The sequence below is a fragment of the Lytechinus pictus genome, chromosome 15, assembly GCF_037042905.1.
Source record: "Lytechinus pictus isolate F3 Inbred chromosome 15, Lp3.0, whole genome shotgun sequence".
Lineage (NCBI taxonomy): Eukaryota > Metazoa > Echinodermata > Echinoidea > Temnopleuroida > Toxopneustidae > Lytechinus > Lytechinus pictus.
The window spans coordinates 28,826,343-28,850,293 of NC_087259.1; the positions used below are offsets into that span (position 1 = coordinate 28,826,343).

General features: G+C 35.1%; 1 protein-coding gene across 1 annotated transcript; it reads left to right on the plus strand.

The window, feature by feature from the left end:
- Positions 1–554: 554 nt before the first annotated feature.
- LOC129277542 (uncharacterized) lies at positions 555–22,618 on the plus strand. Its single transcript, XM_064110062.1, has 11 exons — positions 555–626; positions 2,337–2,416; positions 3,835–3,993; positions 5,260–5,323; positions 6,134–6,223; positions 6,819–6,959; positions 7,821–7,916; positions 8,642–8,751; positions 9,711–9,813; positions 19,029–19,081; positions 22,607–22,618. The coding sequence occupies exons 1-11, from the start codon at positions 563–565 to the stop codon at positions 22,616–22,618; spliced, it is 972 nt and encodes a 323-aa protein (XP_063966132.1). The 5' UTR covers positions 555–562.
- The last annotated feature ends 1,333 nt before the right edge of the window (positions 22,619–23,951 follow it).

Below are 23,951 nucleotides of genomic sequence, written 5' to 3' on the forward strand. Positions count from 1 at the left end.
CATTTGCAACAAAGCCAAAATTTTGTAAAATTTAGCACGGGAGCATGCAGAGCAACCGCGCGAGAAATAGAATGCAAAATTATTCCAAGCACTCCCACAAGCATTTTCACGGCAATGAGATGAATCGACCCATTGACATATTAATAATGTGATGATTTAAAAAAGTATAGTTTCTATCTCTAAAATGCGCCCTCCCCCCCCCCTACCCTAGCTGCCCCTATAGTTCGCCGCCGTTGGAAGGAATATATGACAACAATTAACAACCAAATAAACAACTTGAACATCAGGTTTTTATAACCACTCTTCGTTTGATATAAGATAGAGGGGTCTATACCGGTACATATTTCGGCAGTGACTGATATACCCCTCGATCCAGACCCCCCTCCCCCTTCCCTTGCCCCCGCCCTCGCTCAGGCCGCGCCCTGATGATCCGATTTCCCCGGCCCCGGATGCGGATCGAGCCCGGCGCGCGGCGCGCGGCGCGTGGCGCCCGCGAATTTAGATATCGATCATCAATATTGGTAGAACTAGAAGTTCATGAAGATCCTGAACGAAGTCGAAGATGGGTGGCCGACTTCTGTTTTTTCTCGTTCTCAGCTCCAACTTTGCATTTGATGTTATTTTAGGTGAATATTATAATATTTCATCATGTCGAATAATAAATGCACTTTTCGTAACCTAACATTGATCAGAAACCCTTTTTTTAAATCCAATTGAAAACTTTACAATTTTCGCTGCTTATTCATTATTGCAGCGAGTGGATATGGTACCGGAAGGTTACGGCTACGTTCGTTACCTTTGCTGTCCCCAATTGAATCTTTCCCCGGTTGTTTAACGTTAAACCGCGCGTGTTGAGGTTAATTCAATCAATAATTGTATTTGTAGCCTGGCTGGAGCTGGAGCTCAGTGACGTGACGGTAGCATCTACTGTCACTGAGTATTTAGATCTAACCAGTGAGATGAAAAAGCAAACATTGAAACAAACAAATGCAGCCTTCAGTCTGTTCAGACATCATTCAGACTCTTTGTATAGCCATAGGTGTTGGTTGTATGATGGGGGGACCAAAAGCTACGCACTTTGTTTACAAACAATAAAAACTATGTCAATTTTAATATTTGAACACATTATCTTTCACTAATTTGTGGCAAATATTCTAAAGATCATTAAGCAAGAAAAAAATATCACAAAACTCACTAATACGAAAATCCCGCTGTGTTTTCCGAACACCTTGAATATTCACCGCCCGATGGCGATGTTAGAAGTGATCAAAGCTACGCACTCAATTTATCATGCAGAAAAATAGTATTTCCTGTCCCTCAATTTCTAAAATATGTTCATATTATTATTGGATAATATGAAATTAAAGTGAATATAACTCCAAATTTCCAAACAGTTGTGGGTTTTCTCTGCATTTAGGGATTTACTGCAGCCTCTGTAGAAAAAATTGAATACGAATCGTTCGTCACTGCAGTGACAATTCCACACACAAAGTGCGCATTTGCCATTAAAAACTGCATGCGCGATGAGTGGTGCGTAGCTTTAGGACCCCCTACCATACGTGCATGATTTACACTATCGCCTTTACTTTAAAAGTTTTAGCCGGGGGGGGGGGGGGGGGAGGGACCCAATTCCAGTAGATCTAACTTAGGGCCTTTTTTTTTTTTGGGGGGGTGTATTATTATCGTAATCTCCCCCCCCCCCGACACAATTTTGAAGACGTCTTTTCACTTCTTCTTTGGTATTGCTTCAGCTTTGACCCTTTCTTGTAGATATAGTTGTCAGAAATGTTTGTAAAGAAAAGTACTTCATAAAAATCAGGAAAGGGATATCAAAGTTATTACAATCAAATGTTTTGCATTATTTCTGTGAAATAGTTGAACTATGCATGTTTTCATTGAGCTAGCTGATAATGTCATATCCCTACTTATTTATTTGTATTTTATGAAATTATATTAATTTTTGTCCTCCAAGAATAGGAAAAAGTGGATTGACTTTGATTTAACATACATGTATCATTGCTGCAACTTATTTTGTTACAATGTTTAGTCCAGGGGCCCGTTGCAGAAAGAGTTGCGATCAAACGCAACTCAAAAAATCGTGCGCAACTTGATTTTCAGATGAAGCACCCGTATTCAGGACTTGTGTTTGATATCTTTACTTGCGTTTAAAGCAACTCTTTCTGCAACAGGCCCCAGGGCTGAACAACCTAGGCATAACTTTTTTTTAGGGGAGTCAAGATTAATTTGTACTTTAGGTCTATGTAGAACTAGATCTAAATCTACCTGTGTAAATTAACGTACTAGATTTTAATATTAATTTTTGTACCCATCATCAGGTCTCAGTATAAATGTTGGAAGTCATTGGACTGCCAATAAGACTCTGAGTGGACCCCTTATCATTCAAGATCAGGAATTGGTAAGTTGATTTGCCGTATTGAGACCTGTAACACAAAACTTAGTGATTGATCATATATTTTGCGCTTGATGGCACATGACAATCAATATAATCAAGTGTAAATATCACATACATGAAAACAGAAATTAGACCAATTTTATCAGGATTATAGAAACAGTTCTGTAAAGATTTCAGAAAAAAATTACTCAAGTAACAAAAGCTAATACACGATACCCAGAGAATTTGTTTCAGTGATAATTGTTCATGGATGACTGTCACACTTATAAGACAGTAGATGAATAGAGGAAATCCATACCATGGATTTGGTTTTAGGGAAAAAAGAAGGCAATTGACTTCAAGATATATGATGATTAAATAATTTGCTACCCTGCAAAGCTATTCATTTAAAAAAAATAAATGTACTTGTCAGAAACTAATTATGCATCACTTTTCTCAAAACAAATATTGAGAGTTCAGACTCTGTCAGCATCTGGGGCCCATGTCATGTAACTTGTTAAAGTAACAAATGTGCAAAAACAGTTTAAAGCTACTGAAATCATTCACTTTGATCGGCTGGTTGTAATCTTGTCATAGATATTGTGAGTATTAATATAACAAGTCTTTGTGAAATGGAACCCTACACTGCTATCTAGAGTAGATGGTAACATACTTTAATTCAATTAGTATTTTGTAATAGTACATCTCCTGCATTTTATTCTACATTCTTTTATTGATTAAATACAAGTAACATTATCTTGATTATCATTCTACTGATTTATTTCATTATTGATTTACTTGTAGAAATTAATTTAATTCACCACATGTACAGTGTACTGTTATTGGGTTCAGTTGTCTCTTCTGTCCATTCGTTCCTCTGTTCTACTTCTGTTTTTTCTATGTTTTTTTTGTTGATGAATTGAATTCAAGCTTGGCTCTGATGTATGGGGAATGCAATCTCTTATCAGATTTTGAATCACGGGGTCAAAGGTCACAAGGATGTGTTTGCTCTTTCTATAAGCTGTAAACCATCTTCTAATGTTGCACTCGTGAACATAAAGATATTGTAATGATATAATTTGATTGAGGGATTTTATAACAAGGTCAATAATCAGATCTCTCCAATTCTTTATGAATTAGAAGACTGAAATTAATTGAAAGAGAATTAAGTGTATTATTCTTAAATTAGGTTTGTAATTCTGCCCAGTTCATTTTAGTTTTATTACTTAGCTTCATCAGTTGATATGATAGTTTTATGGGAAGACTTTGCTTTGGCTATTGTTAATCTAAAGTTGTAGAGGCAACAATTTTAAAATCCATTCATGCTTTAAAAATTGTGTATAAATGTCTTTTTGTTCTTATAAATTTATTTTGTATTACATTATAAAATTAAAACTAGGTTAACCAATCATAGTATTGATTATTCTCATCTAAAATTTCAGGTAGTTTACTATGAAATCAGTACAGATATCCCAGATGAGTCTGGATCAGAGACTAATCGAGCATTGGGTCATACGTTTGTGTCGTTAGGATTGATTCCTAGCCTTACAATCATCAATAGTACTTGGTCCAAAACATTCTCCTTTGGAACAGATTCTTGGGTAAGTATATCTGAAAAAATTGTATTAAAGTAGAAGTAATAGTTTTGTCACAAGCAAGTAGTTTTATAATTAGTTTCTTTCACTTCTATTTAATTACTGTATAGTTCAAACTTTATACATTCTCTCTCATTAATGCAAAGTAACAGTTTCTATGTAGAAGCATTTTCCTTGTATATCATTTCAAAGTTTGTATTCGATGACTCGTGTATGGGGGGGGGGCTGTCTTTTTTCAGTTTCAAGGCTACCACTAAATTCAAATATTTGGACCAATTAATATTTTCAACTGATGTACCCACATCCATGTTACATACATTTACTGACTTTAAAGGCAGACAAATGCCATTACACCCTTTTTGTGCACATATTATTATCTAGTAAATAACTAATTGGTCTACACCCACTTTTTCTTTTTCCATTTTGTCTTATCCCACATGGCCTAATCCTAGTTTGTCTACTAACCATTTGGCCTAATTTTTACTTTCTACCATTTATTCAATTTCCTGTGAGGATGAACCCATTTTGTGTAATATTCACTTGGTCTAACACCACTTAATCTTTATGATCAGATGAACCTTTTATTGAACAAAATTTACAAATGATGAAATGTATAACCAGTTAGTAGCTGAAGTGGAAATTAGACCATTCTGTTTCTGTTTCTGTTTATGGTAACTTGTAGGAACTCGGCAGGACAGCATTTTTGCTGGTAAACGCCAAGCTGGTATATAACCAATTACCTAGGAAACATTTTACGTCTAGGTTAATCAGTCATAGTGGCTGACGTTAAAGACGGCAGATATCGCTCTCGGGCCTTTTTATCAAAGTGGAGGCAATGGCAGATTTGGGATTTGAACTCACAACCTTGCGATTATGAGTCCAATGCTCTAACCACTGGACCACACGACCATCTGAGCATTCATTTGATTTTATCTTATTAATTTATATCTGTTTCACAGTTGTAAATAATATGATGAATATGACATTTATAACAAAAATTAGACTAAATGACAGTTAGCCCAAGTGAGTATTAGTTGATTATTGGACCAAGTGGCAATTGAACAAATCATTAATAGATCGAGTTGGTTGATACGATTGATGTTAGATTACCTGAGGATTAGACCATCTGCTAGTAGACCAAATGGATACAAACCTATTTTCATACATTGTATGCTTGGCGATCCCTGAAAACAAAGTAACTCTTTTCTGATTTATGTTGAAAAAAATTCAACATTCATTCATTTTGTGTCCTTTTTCTCTCTTGTATTGTAGAGGCCTGAAGAAGGTTACTGGGTGATGCATCTCCATTGTAGTGTCTTCACTTGTACAGGGTCAGGTAAGAAATCAAATCAACTTCCACTTTGTAGAAAGATGAAAAAAATGTTTTGAAACGTTATTTATACGTGTAATGTATGTTTGTTGCATACAAAGTCAATGGAATTGGAGGGTTGTCAGTTCATGTCACCAGCACTGTTGACAAAATAAATGGCAGTGAATGGACTGGTGACTTATTTCACGATAATTTCCTTTTCATTTTATTTTAGGATTCAAAGAATATCAGAGAAAATAGTTCTCTGCAGTAGATTGTTTTCTGAATATCTTTGTATTATTAGATTATGATAAAGACTGAAACTGAACTGCTGCATTGTCCCATACATTTTGTTCTGTGTGCAGGGAATATGTTAAAGATATCATTTCGGTGTTTTTAAACAATTTGAGCAAACTCCACTTTTTAGGTGCATTATGAGCAGCTTTTCATTTCATTTTGAGGAAGTTTTTTTTACACAATTCAAACACTTTACCACGGAATGTGAGAGGCAGATAATTCAAGCAAGAAAATTGAAATATGTTGCACTCATATTGTCATTCCATGATCAAATTTCCTTCATTTAAGGTTTAAAATCAAATATATCAAAAACATAGGAAAGTTTAATTGGTTTGATATTAAATATCATGTGAAATTTTCAGCACAAATATGGAAGTTTATTAGATATAAGCCAGTTTACATTTTTCATTTATATTGTAAATGGTTCTCCTGTTAATGATTGGAGCAGTTTTTTGGGGGGACCCGGTTTCCAAAAAATGACTGTCGCTTCAATTCCACACTCCTAATCTGTACATATCATGCACTCTGCCTTTTTTCCAGTGAATATCGGAGAATGGTATGGAATTGTTGAAATGGATGTGCATACCGGATTACTCAGGAAAACTGTCAGTATCGTGGACCCACAAACAGGTAATTACAAATATCAGAATAATATTACATTGGATAACTGTCTTACAAAGATTTGTGATTTATGCAATCAACCAAAAGCATGAAAATTCATCATTTTGAACCCTATTTGCATACATTATTAGTAACCATATCTGGCAAGCAACATATAAGTTTACAAGTTTTTAAGAATAAATCTTTAAAAAGTTTGCATAAAATTTTGAATGAATTAACAATACGTCTATTTCATTATTCAAATTAGTTCTACTTGAAATAACGGCACAAAAATAGGTCTATTATACTGAAAGTGATCATTGGAATTTGACCATGCAATGATCAATATTAGCACCTTTCTAGATCTAAAATTCAAGCTCCATTTATACAAACCTTAAATCTGTTACTGTTACTCTTGTTGCGATAAACACACAAGGAATATGAGCTTTGCACAAAATGTCCCTTTAGATTTTTCTGAAGGTATATTTTTATTCTTAAATTTTCATTGATGCTTACCACATAATTGACCTTTTGTTATTTCTAAATTTAATTTTTTTATTTCTCTAACAATTTTAAATTTTCTAAAGAAATTAATTCAAATTTTCATTCTGAACTGAACTTACAGAACCAATCCAGACTCTATGTGATGCTACCTCTAGTATTCCTACCACCAGTATAGCTACAGCTTCTTACAGTAGACTGGTCTCATCTCAAAGTCCTTGTTCTCCTGATGTTGTTGTCATGGCAACCATATCAGATGACTCTAGTAAGTTTGAAATATTGGGTCACTCTAAGTTTGATGGTGAAAATAGGATTTAATGCCAAGATCTGCTAGGATCAGCATTGTGCTTAAATGTTGTAATACTTAGAACAAAGTCTTTGACTACTAGCTGCTTCTATTCCTCCTCCCCTACTCTTCCCCTTCCTAGGCCTATGTGTTTTTGAATGTCCATTTTATTCCCCCCTCTCAATTACGATGGAAGGTCATGCTGGTTACCTCTCATTTAATAGATCCTGCCTGATTCCTGAATATGTAGAGCGCCATCTTTTGACGTTACTTTTTTTCCTCTAAAGAATCAGGATCTTGCCATCTATTACAATTTTAAACAATCCTTTCTGATACCTGAAAATGGTAAGTCCCAGTGAAAAATTAAAGTAGTCTTAATGTCCCATATTGTATTATCCATGGGAAGTATTTTGAAAAGGATACAAATTTTAGCTATTATACATTTAACTATATCATTCTGTAATAAATTCCAGCGTTCCTAGCAATGTTGTGGTATCCCTGTCATATTCAAAAAAAGAAAAGCGGTTTTAATTGTTACTTAAATATGGTTAAACGCATGATCTGTAGTGTTTAAATACCACTCTGGATGGCTGATATTTTTATATTCATGGAAAGTATTTTGAAATATTAAAAGTCTGAGTCACTGTAAAAATGATACCTGGCCATACCTAATGATAAGTTGCTGTGTGTATTCTGTAACATCATGTATCTTATTTGATGAATTCTAGCCATGTACGACATTTACTCATTTGTGTATTTAGAGAGTTTTTCTTCAATTCTTGCATCACTGGAAGCAACAGGATATTGAAATTTTATTTTCTCTTGATTTTATCCTCATAGGTGTACACATGGGACTATCATATAAAGGTCTGCAACCAGACAGTGTGGATTGGTTTGATCTGACTGATATTCTGTGTGGAAATTCTTCATCTCAAGGTACTCATACCAAGACTGCCATAATCGCTCATGGTGGCGGTGTCCTGCATTCCTTTAAATGATCAATCTGTTCAATAAATAAAACATTATTATTGCCGGTATTTATTTATTCATTTTCATTGCTTATATTACAACAATTGTGTTATTGATTTGTTATGTAATATCTGTATATGTATACTCATCTCTGATGTGAATGCATGTATAAAATAGATTAATCAATCAATGAATCAAATATTGTATTAATGGGTCAGGAGGGGTTCATTCATTGAGATTCATAAAATTATCTGAAATAAGGAATATTTCAATTTTTTCTTCATAATCAAAGTATGATTCCCTCCTGGAGATATGGAGTTTACCATTGTAACCTATTCTGATTCAAGTGAAAGTGTCCTTGTATCATATTTGCAAAATACTTGCACACTGTAAGTGCATGCAATCTTTCATCAGATATTATACATATACCTGCACACTGCACTTCACCAGTATGACAATGCACCAGACAGTGGTCTGTACTATAATTACCTGAAAAGGAAGAAAAATAAGACAAAGTAGATAGTGAAACTGTGACACCATCGGCTCTCTCATTTGCATATATCATCCATGTTGTGCATATAACTATTTTGTGAATTTAAAAAAAAAATTAAAGTTTTATATGACGTAAACTTTTATAATTGACCAGATTATGCTGCTGGTTGCTAATTTTTCTGTTTTATATCCACCTGTAGATTGTGATCTAGGAAGTTTGATTGATTTGAAGCTGACTTCAGAGCATCTTATTATACTGACATCGGAAGCCATCTTTACCATTCATCTTAAAGGGCAAGGCTTAAATAAGGTGTGATATAAAATGGACAGATTTGTGCTTAAAGTTAGTGAACCACACCACAAACTTTATTGACTGCAATATTATATCACCTGGCTTTACAATGAAATATATCTTGAATAATCTAAATGTATTCATTTTTCTGGTGGGGTTCACTAACTTTTGAGCACCATCTGAATCAAATGGCTCTGAGCTGGTCATGTAACATGCATTATTTCTGCTGCTGATTTGAATGAAGGGGCATGTCTTTTTATTTCTATTCTTTGTTATTGTACTCTACTATTCATGAGATAAACTGCTAGACATAAAATGAATTTAACTCCTAAAAAGCTACATGTAAACTTGTCAATCAGTAGCATGTACATTTATAGAGAGATGTACAAAGAGTTACGATTGATCCGATCAATCGTAACTCTATGGAAAATCAGTGTCATTATTCTTTCTACAAGAAATTTGCAAAATGTCCTTTGTAATTAAAGGAGAACACCCCAAATTGTCAAGAAATCAATGAATTTATGGATATGCATTCACATCTAGAATTTTTTTGAACAAACATGCATTTCATATGTTGACTTTGCTGGCTTTCCATAGTTGCGATTGATCAGATCAATCGTAACTCTTTGTACAACGGGGCCATGTCTCTAAGTTAAAGGTCAAATGTATTAAGACAAGAAATATCATTTCTCCCTTGATGTTAAGAGCAAATGACGAATACTTAGGAGATTTGGTATACAATATATTAATCAAATTAACAGAAATGTTAATGACTCATTCATGTTTGTTTGTGTGCAGAACTCGGTTAACCTCACCAGCATTGACATTATTACAAAAAGCATTCTGAAAAACAATTGATGGAGTAGAATACTCAAAATGCACAAATATGATTCAAAGTTACATATGTGGTTCTGTTTCATTTATCAGTTGCAGCTTGTTACTATTTTATCTTTTTATTTATCTTTTTGTTTTTGCAGAACTTGGTTAACACTGTCAGCGTTGATATTATTCTAGAAGACATACTGCCGAATAATACTAGACTCTCATACACTACTACATGCAATCCTGAACGTTTGGTTGGTAAGTGATCAGTAAACTTTTTAAATTGTATTGAATGAATCTTGTGAAAATTAGAAAGAGCGCTGATAAGAAAACAGTGTGGTGTTAAAGTATGATTGATTGTTTGATTGATTGACTGATTGATTGATTGATTTTATTTGTCGAGAATATCACAGGTGATTACAATGAATTTGAAAAATACCTTGACAGGATAGCCCATGAAAGCCGAAAGGCTTATTTTCAATGGGGTCCTATAGTTAGTATAAAACATTAATGTATTGTAACAACAAAAACTTCGACAAGTACTGGAATACAGTAAAAAAAAAAAGACATATCCATCAGTCAAATGATTTTCAAACACCTGAAGCAAACAATAATCTACCTAATATATGAAACAAGATTATATTTTTACGTACCCTACATTATCTACAATACAAGAAACCAACTGTACAAAATGTGTGATTTTTACTGGTAATACTGTTCTCGAGTAGATTCCAGTTTAAGGTGCTTCTTTAATGCACTCATAAAGTGAGGAAAATTTTTAACAGCTTTTACTTGATTAGGAAGAGCATCGGATGGAAAGAACACAAGTGAACTTATGGAAAGATTTGGCTTGGAAGAAACTGTTATGAAAGTGGTATAATTAAAGAAAAGTGGTTTGAGATGGATGGGCCATGTATTGAGGGAAGATATTGATTGAACCTGTGAAAAGAGCATGGGTTCTTGAAGTGAATGGGATGAGAGGAAAAAGAAGAACAAAGATTTTATGGAGAAAATAGCCAAGAAGGAAATCTGTAAGGTTGGTCTGAATGAGAAAAATGCTCATGACAGAAAGAAGGGAAAAGAGGGAGTGTAATCATGGTGCAAGAGTCAGTAAGCCTTTGTAAGAGCAGAAAAGAAAATGTCACTAGCAATTGTTGCTTACTAATTTTGTCTGGATCAACTTTTGGGTGGCATAATTAATCATTCAAATTCATTCAAGTTTACCCATAGAAAAAGTGGGTTTGAATAAATAGACAGAAGTCAATCAAGTTATAAACAGACAATTCATGACGAAAGAGCTCCGTTTGATAACACTATACCCCTCTTCTCCAAGTACGAAAACCCTACTGCCCCAGGCATGCAATGTAAGTATCAAAACACCTGTTTCTTGACCTCGGTCCGAAGATAACACAACAGCCCGAGTGCGGTCCGGGAAAACATGACGCCATTTTTTATTCACTTACTTTCCTTATTTCGAGGTTGATTTTCTTTGTTCGAAATTGAAAATGGGCTAGCATTGAATTTCTGAATACAATATGCCTTTGAAAACGTGATTAAATATCGAATACAATAATTTAATTCCGAAGGTCCTTCTACAGGCAGAGAAGACTTACGTAATAGCACAGCTGTTGTTATCATTTCGTCCTTGGCTCAACGCTCATAATCTGGCCTGTGGGGATTACCTGGCCAAGCGGGGTTGATCAGGCGGGTGTTTCATAAAGCTGTTCGTAAGTTAAGAGCGACTGGTGATCATGTCTTGCGGTAAATGGTACAATTGGCGATGATCACCAGTCGTTGTTAAAGTCGCTCTTAACTTACGAACAGCTTTATGAAACAACCCCCAGGGCTTGGAAATGATGTTTTAGATTTTCAAACGCAAAATGGGGTGAAATACCGCAGTTTGCAATCCGAACTGCGGTCCGTTCCCAAACGGGGGTAAGACGTAATGTTCTGGTAAATTGGATGTAAGATATTTTAAAGTTTCGCTTATTGACATAAAATAGTTTTATAGTCCAAATGAGAGAGCAGATCATGACACACACTATCTGTTTGTATTATATATTTTATGTTATAAAGTACGAAGAAAAAGTGGGTGACATCATTAACTCCTTCATTTGTATACTTGCCAGGATGTGCATATAACAGTCCCCTTCTTTTTCTAGTTTTTACACTTTGTCTCTTTCCAAATCTCTTTCTCTTTTTATCTCTGTGTCTTTGTTTAATCCAAGTCTAGATTCATTTTGATTGTGCATTGTATTGATGCAGTCATCCAGAAAATAACTATTTCCTTGACCTACTTGGGTCTGGCCATGTGTGGCAGAAGCAACATAAATCATTTTCAAGTTATCAAAACATATATTCTACTGCATTATGTTAATTTATTCAAGAGGCATTCTAGAAATATAACCTTGTCCTATGCCATCTTTGAACATGATATACCACCAATCTGGGAAACCACACCCACTGGCCTGTCTTCTATCAAACATTTCTAGACATCACCCACTCAATCCCCCTGGGTCTAATTACTACCCTCTCGCGCCCCTTCAGCCCAACCCTTCTTCCAAGCCCTACCCATGAAGTACGTATTGCCATTTTAATCAAACACTTCTTCACCCCTGCTTTATATACCTTACTACACCCATCCAATCTTTGGTCTCATACCAGGGACTCCCTGCTCATACCAAACCCTCACCCCTTTACCCCGTACTTTCACCCCAACCATTCTACCAAGCCACACCCACCATATACCCATGACCATCTATCACACACCTCTTCACCCCTGCACATTTACCTTTATGACACCCACCCACCCAATCTCCTCTGGGTCTCTTTAACTCTCTCTTTCTCTTTCCTACCTGTTCGGAGGGCATCAACCCTTCTTTCAAGGCATACTCTTGTAATTGAACACAGTTTGTTGACATCATAAGATCCACCGGGGTAGTACATACCCACACACACCTGCATTCTATTACACACTGGATTAGACCACAGGGTGTTCCCTAGATCTGCTCAAATTGGACTTGACTATCTCAAGCCTGTAATTCCTTGGGTTGCTTTTAGCATCCATACCCCAAGTGGGTAGTAATTGTGGTCACTTTATTGTTTCAAAATATATGAAAATGAAGAATATAATTCATTTTGCACGTCTTTCCTGGTCTTTCTTTATTCATACTGATTATTTCCCTGTTTGTTTTCATATTAATGTACAGTGTTTATTTCACTAGTTTTGAAATATTTAATTGATATGTAATTGTGTATTTAATTGTACCACTTTCATTTTTGCATTGTCAATAATCCAACTGTCATGGTTGCAATGAGTTAATAAAATAAATAAATAAATTTACATATGTTTTGAGAGATGATTGTAAAGACAGCCAGTGGCATGAATACACAATTAGATTTCAGAAAATATCCATGGAACATCCAAATTATTAACTAGTTTTTAAAAAGTATAAGATTTCATTGTCAGAATCAAAGGTATATTCATTTGTTATACCATTAGTCTTAATATATTATGTAACCACTTTCAAGATCGACTTACTTGTCACTGCCAACTTAAATGCTTCATGAATAATGATAATTCATATGATATACATGTACCTTTTTACCAAACCTTTAGATGGGCTTTATTGAATTCAGTAATTGACAAATTATTTTTCTGTCAAAGTTTTAATGAGCATACATCGGCTACTGGCATTAGTAATGAAAAATTGTTATCTGTAAGAGAAATTTAGTGTTATGGAAATATATTTGAGAAGTAGATTACCATTAGTTTTGTTTGAAATTAAAGAAGCAGGTTGTAAGACAGTAGATTAAAGAATTTTGTTATGAATGAGTTTTAAAAAATTAGGTAGGAGCTAGATTTAAAAAAATGTTTTAACATGATAAATATTTGTTCTTTTGGCATCAGATCTGAGAAGTTTATTATTAATACTTGTTCAAACCTATAAATCTCTGACAACCACACTACCTTCTTACATTTCTTAATTATTTCAGCAACAAAGATCTACATACTCTCTTCATTCTGCAGCTGCTCCTTCCTATGTCATTCCAAAATCCAGAAAACAGGCCGGTTTCAACTCCTTTAGATCTCTTGCCCCCCCCCCCCCCCCCCGTCTTTGGAACAAACTCCCTCCATCTCTTCGAAACCTCTCTACTCTTGACCTCTTCTAAAAACATCTCAAAACACACTTATATAACCATAAACCTTAACTTGTCTTATGCAATCAACAGCGCTTTGTATCCTCTGGAAAAGCGCTAGTATAAATCCAATTATTATCATTAATAAAGTTTGCCCAATAAGAAGCACTCAAGGGATACAGTGATTCACTTCAAATTACATCCACCTGATTGCAACACCTGTATCTTTTTCACCAATGATGTAAAAACATTCTTGGCATTTATAAAGGAGAGCCTGGCTACATGTAGAATGACATATTGGTGTGCACCTAATAAGTGTCACGTCTCCCTAAGGTAATCCTTCTTTCATACCTGTCATATTTTTATGAATCGTGACAAAACGACTTTTGACCTTTGACATCTGAATCACGAGGGACCATCAAGTTAGCTTGTCAACAGAGAAATAGAGACATCTGTAAGCCTTTGTAGTCCCATGTGTGTTATTTGACGTATGTTGTAGAGTGAAAACACAACACACCCACTGTCAGTGTCATATAATAGTGTGGGTTGTACTCCTGCTGATGTGGTATCTAAAGTTCCTTTTCATGAAGGTTTCCAGATGTTTAGAGAAGGAACAAGTAACTATGTACTGGGTTTTTTTTATTGGTTGTCTTTTTTTTGTTGCCAATATCTGAATAGGACCAGGCATCCTCCCACGCATACGTCACCCATAGAATGATTCACAACTTATTTGTTGCCAAGCATTTGACATGAAACCAATGTCTGCAGTGGCAATTCTGCTGTACAGAGCCCAAGTTTTTATTAAAGTTCACAAAAGGAGGTGTTGTGGCTTAGCGGATAAGCCTCCAGACTATGAACCACAAGGTCCGGGTTCAAATCCCACATTGGCACCTGCGTCCTTTGGCATGGCGTTTATCTACATTTGCCACTCTCCACCCAAGTATAGTAAATGGGTACCCGGAAGGAAGCAATTCCTTGAATGCTCGAGTGCCCAATCAGGGTAGACATTGGATTAAGCACTGTATAAATGTTGCATATTATTATTATTCAGTAGCAAGCTACAGTACAAGTACCCCACATTATCCACAGATATTTCAGATTAATTAGCTATTTTGAGTACCACAGAGATGGATGGAGGTGCTTTATATTTTCTTTTTTGTACTGTCTTGTCATCCATGCACACTCATTCACTCAATGTAAATTGTACAGAGACATGTGCCACTTTCTCGACCATCTTTTCAGCTTTTCACTGCAATTTTCAAAGACTTTGCAAATTCTTAAGCACACTGCTTCATGTAGGAGTAGGAATGTCATTCTCAAATAACATGCACTGTTAGTTGTAGACTGTTGCATTTTGCCTCCAAGCTCTAAAGCACTCATTTGTCGCATTTTAGTAATTTTATAGTTAATGATTTCTATTTTGCCTAAAACTATCGGGTACATAAAGAGATAGTATCTCTTTATCTGTAAGAACAGTTTTTTCAACTTTCAACAAAGTTAATTCATCAATGTAGGGAATAGAGGTCATGTCTCCTGCTTTAAAAAAACATCCTCTTCTCACCCAGTGGATTTATAAATGGTTTGTAAAGATAATATTTACAGCGTGGTTTTGATTATATATACATTCCCAAGTCACACTGTTGCATTTCCTTTTGTTTTCCTCTGTTTTATGTAAAAGGCCGAAAGGAATTGTCTGCATTGCCAATTCTCTGTTGGCACCATAACACTTAATCATCACAGCTGCTGCATCTTTCTATGACAAGTTGTGCCTATATTGGCAAGCAAAATACAGTGACGTAACATCTTGATTTTTCAATGGTATCTTGTTATGAATGTGCATTGTAATAATGAATTACTTTGATTACATGCCAAGCATGAACATTAAACCTTTACTGTCAAAATGTTTAATGTTCAATTATGAGTTAGTAATAGTTTAAAGTGATCATCTTTATGTATCTGTATAACTGTGTAGAAGCTGTCCACAAACGACAAAGTGTGCGCCATTACAAAAAAGTTGTGTGTAAATTGGCAAGGAAAATGAAGTGACGTAACATCTTGATTTTTCAATGATATCTTGTTATGAATGTGCATTGTAATAATGAATTGCTTTGATTACATGCCAAGCATGAACATTAAACATTTACTGTCATTAATGTTCAATAATGAGTTAGTTCAATCTGATTATCCTTTGTATCAGTATCACAGTGAGCAAACTATCCTTAGATGCCGTTTTGTTTACAAATTCATATTAAAAAAATTAGTCATTTTTTTTAACTGTTAAAAAAAGGGCTACAAAACGGTTATAAGACAAATGAGAGGGAGACTATTCAGCTACAAAACGGCTAGTCTGTAGTTTAGTTTATTTTCCCAAACTTCTCATAAAAAGAGATAAAAGAGATCGAAAAACAGCTAGTAAGCAGCGAGTTGCAGCTTACTGTGGAAGATATGAAAAGAGCGAAGTGTGGAGCTTAGTACAATTTTGTCAAGCCTTTATATCACTCCTACTCTTGTTTATAGTCTGTATGGTTATGAGCATGAGATCACATAAAACGTGACTTTGTTTGATTTTAGGGTTTCAGACCACATAGGAGGTGACAAATGAGTTCCAAACACTTCAACATAAAAAAAAGGTGCTTTCATACCCACCCGATCAAAAAATATCAGGAATTCTACCTGGATTAGAAAATACTGGTTATTTTGTCAGTGAATAAGCAGAATTCTTGTAATTTTCTCTAAAGAAAACATTGGGAAGATGGTTGGTTTTTTAAAAACTTACTAGAACTTCTACAGGGATTACTTCAAGGTAGTGGGATAATGTTAGTGTGAAAGCACTCACAGGAACTTGTTTGTGCAGAGTAATGTGCATCATTTTCTATTGGAATGCAAAATTTTTTGGAGCTTCATTATTACAAAAAGAGATAATCTGGTTTCGGCAGGTGTGAACATGGAAAATGATGACTGGGTATTTTGACGTTTTTTTATAGATATTTTGATGTTCTTTTTAATGGGTTATTTTGATGTTCTTTTTAATGGGTATTTCTTGTGATCAGACGGGTTTTAAAACCCCTAAAGTCTGCATTCATGTGGAACTCCGAAACGACCCTCAAAAGTCTGCATTTCCGGAAATTGTAGCTTGGTATGGCTGATGGCAAACGTGTCATTCCATGATTGGCCTCCCGTAGGGTACCCGCTACACCCTAACCCCTCCCCACTAGGGGGCCAGGGACCAGGAAATTGACACAAGGGAGACTCTCATCCCCCCTGTATCACTTCCACTCTTAACATTGATGAAGATAATAAGGGTTGGTCTACAGATACCCATTATGTCCCATTGTACTTTGTTTTAAAGGCTGTTTTTCATCATTATCATGATTCATTTGTCTGTGTAATGCCACACCTATTGTTAACCAGGTATCTTTACCTGATGACTTGATTAAGAGTTAGGTTCAATCACAGGACATCTTCTTTCTCTCCTAGTTCTCTCTCCCCTGTCTCTCCTATCTTCCTTTCCATATAATGTGATGATCCTCTGTCTCTATTTATTCTTTGTCTGTGTCTTCTCACTCCCCCATCTACCTTTTTCACCTGTCTCTTCTGTCTATTTTTTGTCTATCCCTCTTTGTTTATTGTCCCTCATTTTGCAGTGTTATAAATTATACTCTGCCCTTTTTTATCACCGTGTGACCCTTCAAGAAGGTGCGTCCTTGCCCTTCTCTTGATACCTTTGGATGTCTTTCTCTCTCTTCTTATGTGCCCTACTCCTATGACCCATGCTAAGGTACATCTTTGCCCTTCTTGTAATATAATCTTACTTGCTCTCAGTCTGCTTACTTTCCTCATTTAATCTTATGCCACCCCTTCTATCACCCATTCTAAGCCACTAAGGTGCGTCCTTGCCCTTCTCTTGATACCTTTGGATGTCTTTCTCTCTCTTCTTATGTGCCCTACTCCTATGACCCATGCTAAGGTACATCTTTGCCCTTCTTGTAATATAATCTTACTTGCTCTCAGTCTGCTTACTTTCCTCATTTAATCTTATGCCACCCCTTCTATCACCCATTCTAAGCCACTAAGGTGCGTCCTTGCCCTTCTCTTGATACCTTTGGATGTCTTTCTCTCTCTTCTTATGTGCCCTACTCCTATGACCCATGCTAAGGTACATCTTTGCCCTTCTTGTAATATAATCTTACCTGCTTTCATTTTGCTTACTTTCTTCATTTAATCTTATGCCACCACTTTCTTGAACCTTGAAAGAGTAATCCCTTTCAGCAGCTTCAAAACTGTCCTGGAAAGAAAATATTCTGTCACCCATTCTGTGTATGTAATATATTGCATTATCATCTATATAGAGCGTTTTAGCCATACTTTAAAGAGTATGCATATTTTGGTCTGTATCAATTGCCTGTGCAGTATCAGAGCGTGTCCCTAAAAAGGACCGAAATCCGACAAATATTCCATAGGCTCCTGTACAAAATTTACCGTTAGTATGAGACCATATTCAACAGTCTAGTAGCGAATGCGTGAAATATACAACGCGTGCAACAATGAAAGCAATGCGATGCGCAGCATAGATCACAATTACGCTCTATGATGTCATAATGAACTACATGTAAGTTGCCTGTCAATTACCAATATTGATCCTAAAGTGATGCCATAATGTGATAGGTGATATGACTTGTTAAATCAAATTTCTCCCTTTTTTTGCGGGGGGGGGGGGGGGGGGGGGTGGGTTGGATAGATGATAATTATAATGGATGGCTTTCTTTCATGAAATACCAGAAATATTCCACTCATTATGGCCAATATTCCACTTATCTGCGATTCGTGGAATATTTTCCCAAACTCTTGGAATATTTCTGGTATTCCATTCTGAGCCATCCAATATAATATAAATATCCTTACCCTTTGGACTGTTCCATTTCTCTTTGTCAATTATACATTGAAGTACAAAAATCTTTATGACAAGTGATTCCTACAATGTTTGCGCTCATGTAGTTTAACAATCATATTATTGTAACTTTAAGTACATGTATGTCTAAACAATGAATGATTCTATGCATAAGTTAAAAACTTAGTTAACTTGTGGTTTCAATTCAACAGTCAATGAAAGGGTCAAGTAAATGAATAAAGAGTAATCGTACAAGGTAGCAAGTTCTGAGTCATTAAAACTCTGATTTTTCAGACAAATTGCAATGTATAATAGAAGGAAAGCCAACCACATAAAACATAAAGGCCTTAACTATAATCTGACAATAAAAAAAATAAAAAAACCATAAGTTTGTAAATTGTGTTTATAAATATTTACTCTGTATTTTTGTTTGTCTTTATTGTAGATGAAGTGGTACTTCTGGTGAAACAGCTACCCTACCCAGATACTCTACCAAGGGTAAGTCAGTTTAGACCCAAAACCCTTGATAGGGAGAGTTGGGCCAACTATTGTAGTCGATCTAGATCAGTAATAATTATGATGATGAAAGTAAACTGGGTTTTTAATCTAATATTATTGGGAGAGATTTGTGCATAATAATCATGATCATGATGATGTTGATGATGATGATGTTGATGTTGATGGTGATGATGATGATGATTGTGGTGATGATGACAATCTTGATTGTGATGGTGGTGGTGATGATATTAATGTTGGTTATGTAAAAAAAAAGATATATGATACATGTACATGTTGAATCTTTCAGCTTCAGTAAGCTTGCATACATTAGTCTGTTGAGGCATTCAACATTTAATGAAGTAATGGGAATAATGCAAAATGGAAAGCATTCATATCCACTCTGCAGAGTGCTCAAAGCAACAATTGTCATTATCATCCCACTAACTTCCAGAAGTTACAGGTGCAAAACTATTTCAAGGAATTTATTCTTGTCAGGTACCGATTTATGATACCTACATGTACATTGAATGCAACACAAAACATTTCTAACCGAAGTTTATAACACCATAATTCGGTTTCAAACTTGCCCTCTGATTGAAATGGGAGAGTCAGAACCCACTACACTCCCACTTCTCTAAATTTCCTCTAGCAGTTGCCCATTTCAAATCTTGGTCCAGAAATATGAAAGAAGATTTTCTTGCCAAGTGACCCTAGTACTTCTGCGCCAGGATTTAAACCTTCAGCATGATCTATTCCAAGTAGTTTGGGTCACATGATTTTGTGGTCGTTGCTAGATGTGTATGATGATGATAATGACGCCATTCCCAGGGGGTTGTAATGGGGGTTGTTTTGGTTACTCATATTGTTAACAGGCAGGTGGATTATGTACTAACAGGTGCTCTTTGTCTACATGTAATGGAACTAGATTTGTATTGTATAAAGCCTATGAGAATTACAGAATGCAGGAGTTGACATGTTAATAAGATAAGTTACTTGATTCAAGGATATTTTGTGCATCTTTTCTTGATTCTTATGTCTGTATTTTGAAAATTTATGAAATGACTTCAAAATTAGGGGTAATATACATAAAATACATGTCAATGAGGGCGTTTATAAGAATCACAAACATGGAATTGCTCCATGAGTCTGACCTTGTCAGATGCTGTTCAGAAAGGTTTGGACCTATTGCACAACTATGTTTTTTTGCTGTTGGAAATTTGAAAGCTGGTTGATTTGACTCTAGGGTCTTGATAAAAGAAAGCTTTCTGTTAAACCCTAATAGAGAACCTAAAAATGTGAAATCATTTTTAAAGGTAACCTGTCCTTTAGAATTTGGTGGTTAATGGGTTATATTGTACCCTGCATTGTCACTCACTGACCTGTATTCTGAAGTCTTGTTTAACTTACACCATAGTCTATAAAGTCAGTATTAAAACTATGAAAAACCAAAAATATTAAGATTTTGTTAAAATTACATGCACATCATTCTTTTTAATATGTATATTGCATTCTTTCCACATGCCTTAATTGTAGATAAAACTATTTTAGTTTTTATTCTCGCTCAGTTGTGAATGATTGGAGTGCAGTATAAGCTGCTAAAATAATCCTATATTCTTAGTGTCATGTTTTGCTATCCATAGCTAAAATACAATTTGAGACCAAAGTTTAACTCAAACCCAAATTTAGGATACGTGTATATATACAGGCCATTATATCCATCTATTATCTGCTTGCACTAGATGGTTTCTATACAGAGTATATGGGAATCCCCGCATTCATTCGTTAATGGTTTTAAACTTTAAAGCCCATTAATCATGCCTGTTTATTCACAGTGTATTTTGCCTTTGTAATCTCGAGTAGATGTTAAAGAACTTTTAACATGTAAACAAACACTTAAGGAAATGAAACTTTGACAAATGTCCCATTTCCTTTCCACCAATGTTGAGTATATTGTCGGTTCCATCTCTGCTTCTATATATTGTGTTTTTTCTCCCCTCTCATTCCATTTTCTTTTTTTTTTATCTTTCCTTTTCTGTTTCCCTTTCTTCCTCTAAATTTGTTTATTTTTGATTATCTTCTCTCCATTTCTCATTCCATTTCCCTAGTTTTCCTTCTTGTTTTTTAAATGTTTTTTTCTTCTTGTTTTCCTCTTCCTCATGTTGTTCTTCTTCATCATCATCATCTTCTTCCTCCTCCTCTTCTTCTTCTACTTCTTCTCCTTCTTCACCTTCCTCCCTTTCCTCTTCTTTCTCTTCCTCCTCTTCTTTCTTAGTTGTTCTTCTTCATCATCATCTTCTACTTCTCCTTTGTCTTCTTCTTCTTTTCTTCTTCTTCTCCTTTGTCTTCTTTTTCTTCTTTTCTTCTTCTTCTTCTTCTTCTCCTTCTTCTCCTTCTCCTTTGTCTTCTTCTTCTTCCCTTTCCTCTTCTTTCTCTTCTTCCTTTTCCTTTTTTTCTTTTTCATCCTCTCCTTATCAGTCTTTGACTTTCTTTCTCTCTCCCTTCCTCTATCCCCTTTTATTCTTTGAAGTAAATATGTACAAATTTGTGCACAAAATTTTAACAAAGAAAATCTGTAATATTTGTTATGTCAACCTCAGTATGAAAAGCAAACTTATACAAGTAATTATGAAACTTTCATGAGATTTTTATCCATTGCAGGATTTTTTTGTGGTGATTTTGGCACTTTTTAAAAATAAATGCAACAGTAATAAGTTTGTTAACTCTTAAAAATACTGAAAAAATGATTACATATAAAGTGTGAAAAGAAACACTTATTAGATAATTTGAGAGGGAAAAAAAATTGTTTCAGAATTGATTCAGAGTGCTTGAGTCCAATTTCGATTTAGATCTAATTCATTCTCCAAAAATTTGTATCATGGCCTTGTAATTGAAAGTTTTTTACATTAAGGTGGAATTACTCTTTCTCTGAAATATCTTTTCATAACAAATTTGTCATTCAATTACTCAGAGAAATTTATTTTGACAATATCCAGATATATGACCACTATCCCGCTGACATTCACAGTAGGATGTAACAGGTTTAAGATTTCTGATCCCATTTGAACATGTTTGAGATGCCACAGGCTTTTCTTGTGTTTTCTTTCTATTTCCTTTCACATTTTCATTTGATTTATATCTTTGTTGTTATTTCCATGTTTAGAATAATATGATATTGACTGGTCTCAGTGTGATAAAGATTGACCTGTGCTTGTATTTTTCATGGAAATGGAAGATACTATAGTTCCTGAATGTGCAATTCAGACTTGATTTTACCACTTAATCAACATGGGGGAGTGTATAAATGCTATGCTTGATTCATTTATCCTCCATTCTTTTCTCTTTCTCCTTTTAGCAGTGTTACTTAAAATTTTGTTTATGGGACACTTTTTGTTAAAAAAACCCTGACTTGGCAGGGGGGGGGGGCAGTTAACATGAAGAGATGCAATCAATATATACAATCAATTGTAACATGGTTTGCCAAAGTTATGCTCAATTGTACAATTGATTGTATTATTATGTCACCAGGCCCAAGGCTGATTGCTTGAAAGTTATGATTATGGAAATTTGGGCAGTTAGTGTTTTAATATTAAGTTTTGGTGCAAACTATTATAATATAATTGATTTTTAATCATGTTACCATAGTAGTTGGCACTAATGGCAGGGTTATTATTGATTCAACATGACCAAGATCCATTGAGAAATTCATTTTTGTCTCGCCTGCATAGCAGAGCGAGACAATAGGCGCCGCTTTTGCGACGGCGGCGTCAACATCAAATCTTAACCTAAGGTTAAGTTTTTGAAATGACATCATAACTTAAAAAGTATATGGACCTAGTTCATGAAACTTGGACATAAGATTAATCAAGTATTACTGAACATTCTGCTTGAGTTTCAGGTCACATGACTAAGGTCAAAGGTCATTTAGGGTCAATGAACTTAGACCATGTTGGGAGAATTATTTTCAAAATCTTAACCAAAGGTTAAGTTTTTGAAATGACATCATAACTTAAAAAGTATATGGACCTAGTTCATGAAACTTGGGCATAAGGTTAATCAAGTATTAGTAAACATCCTGCTTGAGTTTCAGGTCACATGACTAAGGTCAAATGTCATTTATGGTCAATGAACTTTGGTCAAGTTGGGGGTATTTGTTGAATTACTATCATAACTTTGAAAATTAATGGATCTAGTTCGTGAAACTTGGACATAAGGTTAATCAAGTATTAGTGAACATCCTTCCTGAGTTTCAGGTCACATGACCAAGGTCAAAGGTCATTTAGGGTCAATGAACTTTGGCCAAGTTGGGGGTATTTGTTGAATTACCTTCATAAATTTGAAAATTTATGGATCTAGTTCATGAAACTTGGACATTAGGTTAATCAAGTACCACTGAATATCCTGTGCGAGTTTCAGGTCACATGACCATGGTCAATGGTCATTTAAGGTCAATGAACTTTTGCTGTGTTGGGGGTCTTTGTTAAATTACCATTCTAACTCTGAAGGTTTATGAATCTAGTTCATAAAACTTGGACATAAGAGTAATCGAGTATTACTGAACATCCTGTACGAGTTTCAGGTCACATGACCATGGTCAAAGGTCATTTAAGGTCAATGAACTTTGGCCGTGTTGGGGGTATTTGTTGAATTACCATCCTAACTCTGAAGTTTATGGATCTATTTTAAAAAACTTGGGATATAAGAGTAATCAAGTATCACTGAACATCTCCTGTGAGTTTCAGGTCACAAAACCAAGGTCAAAGGTCAGTTAAGGTCAATAAACTTAGGCCATGTTGGGGTAATTGTTGAATTGCCATCATAACTTTGAAAGTTTATGGATAGAGTGAATGAAATGTGGACATGGGTGTAGTTC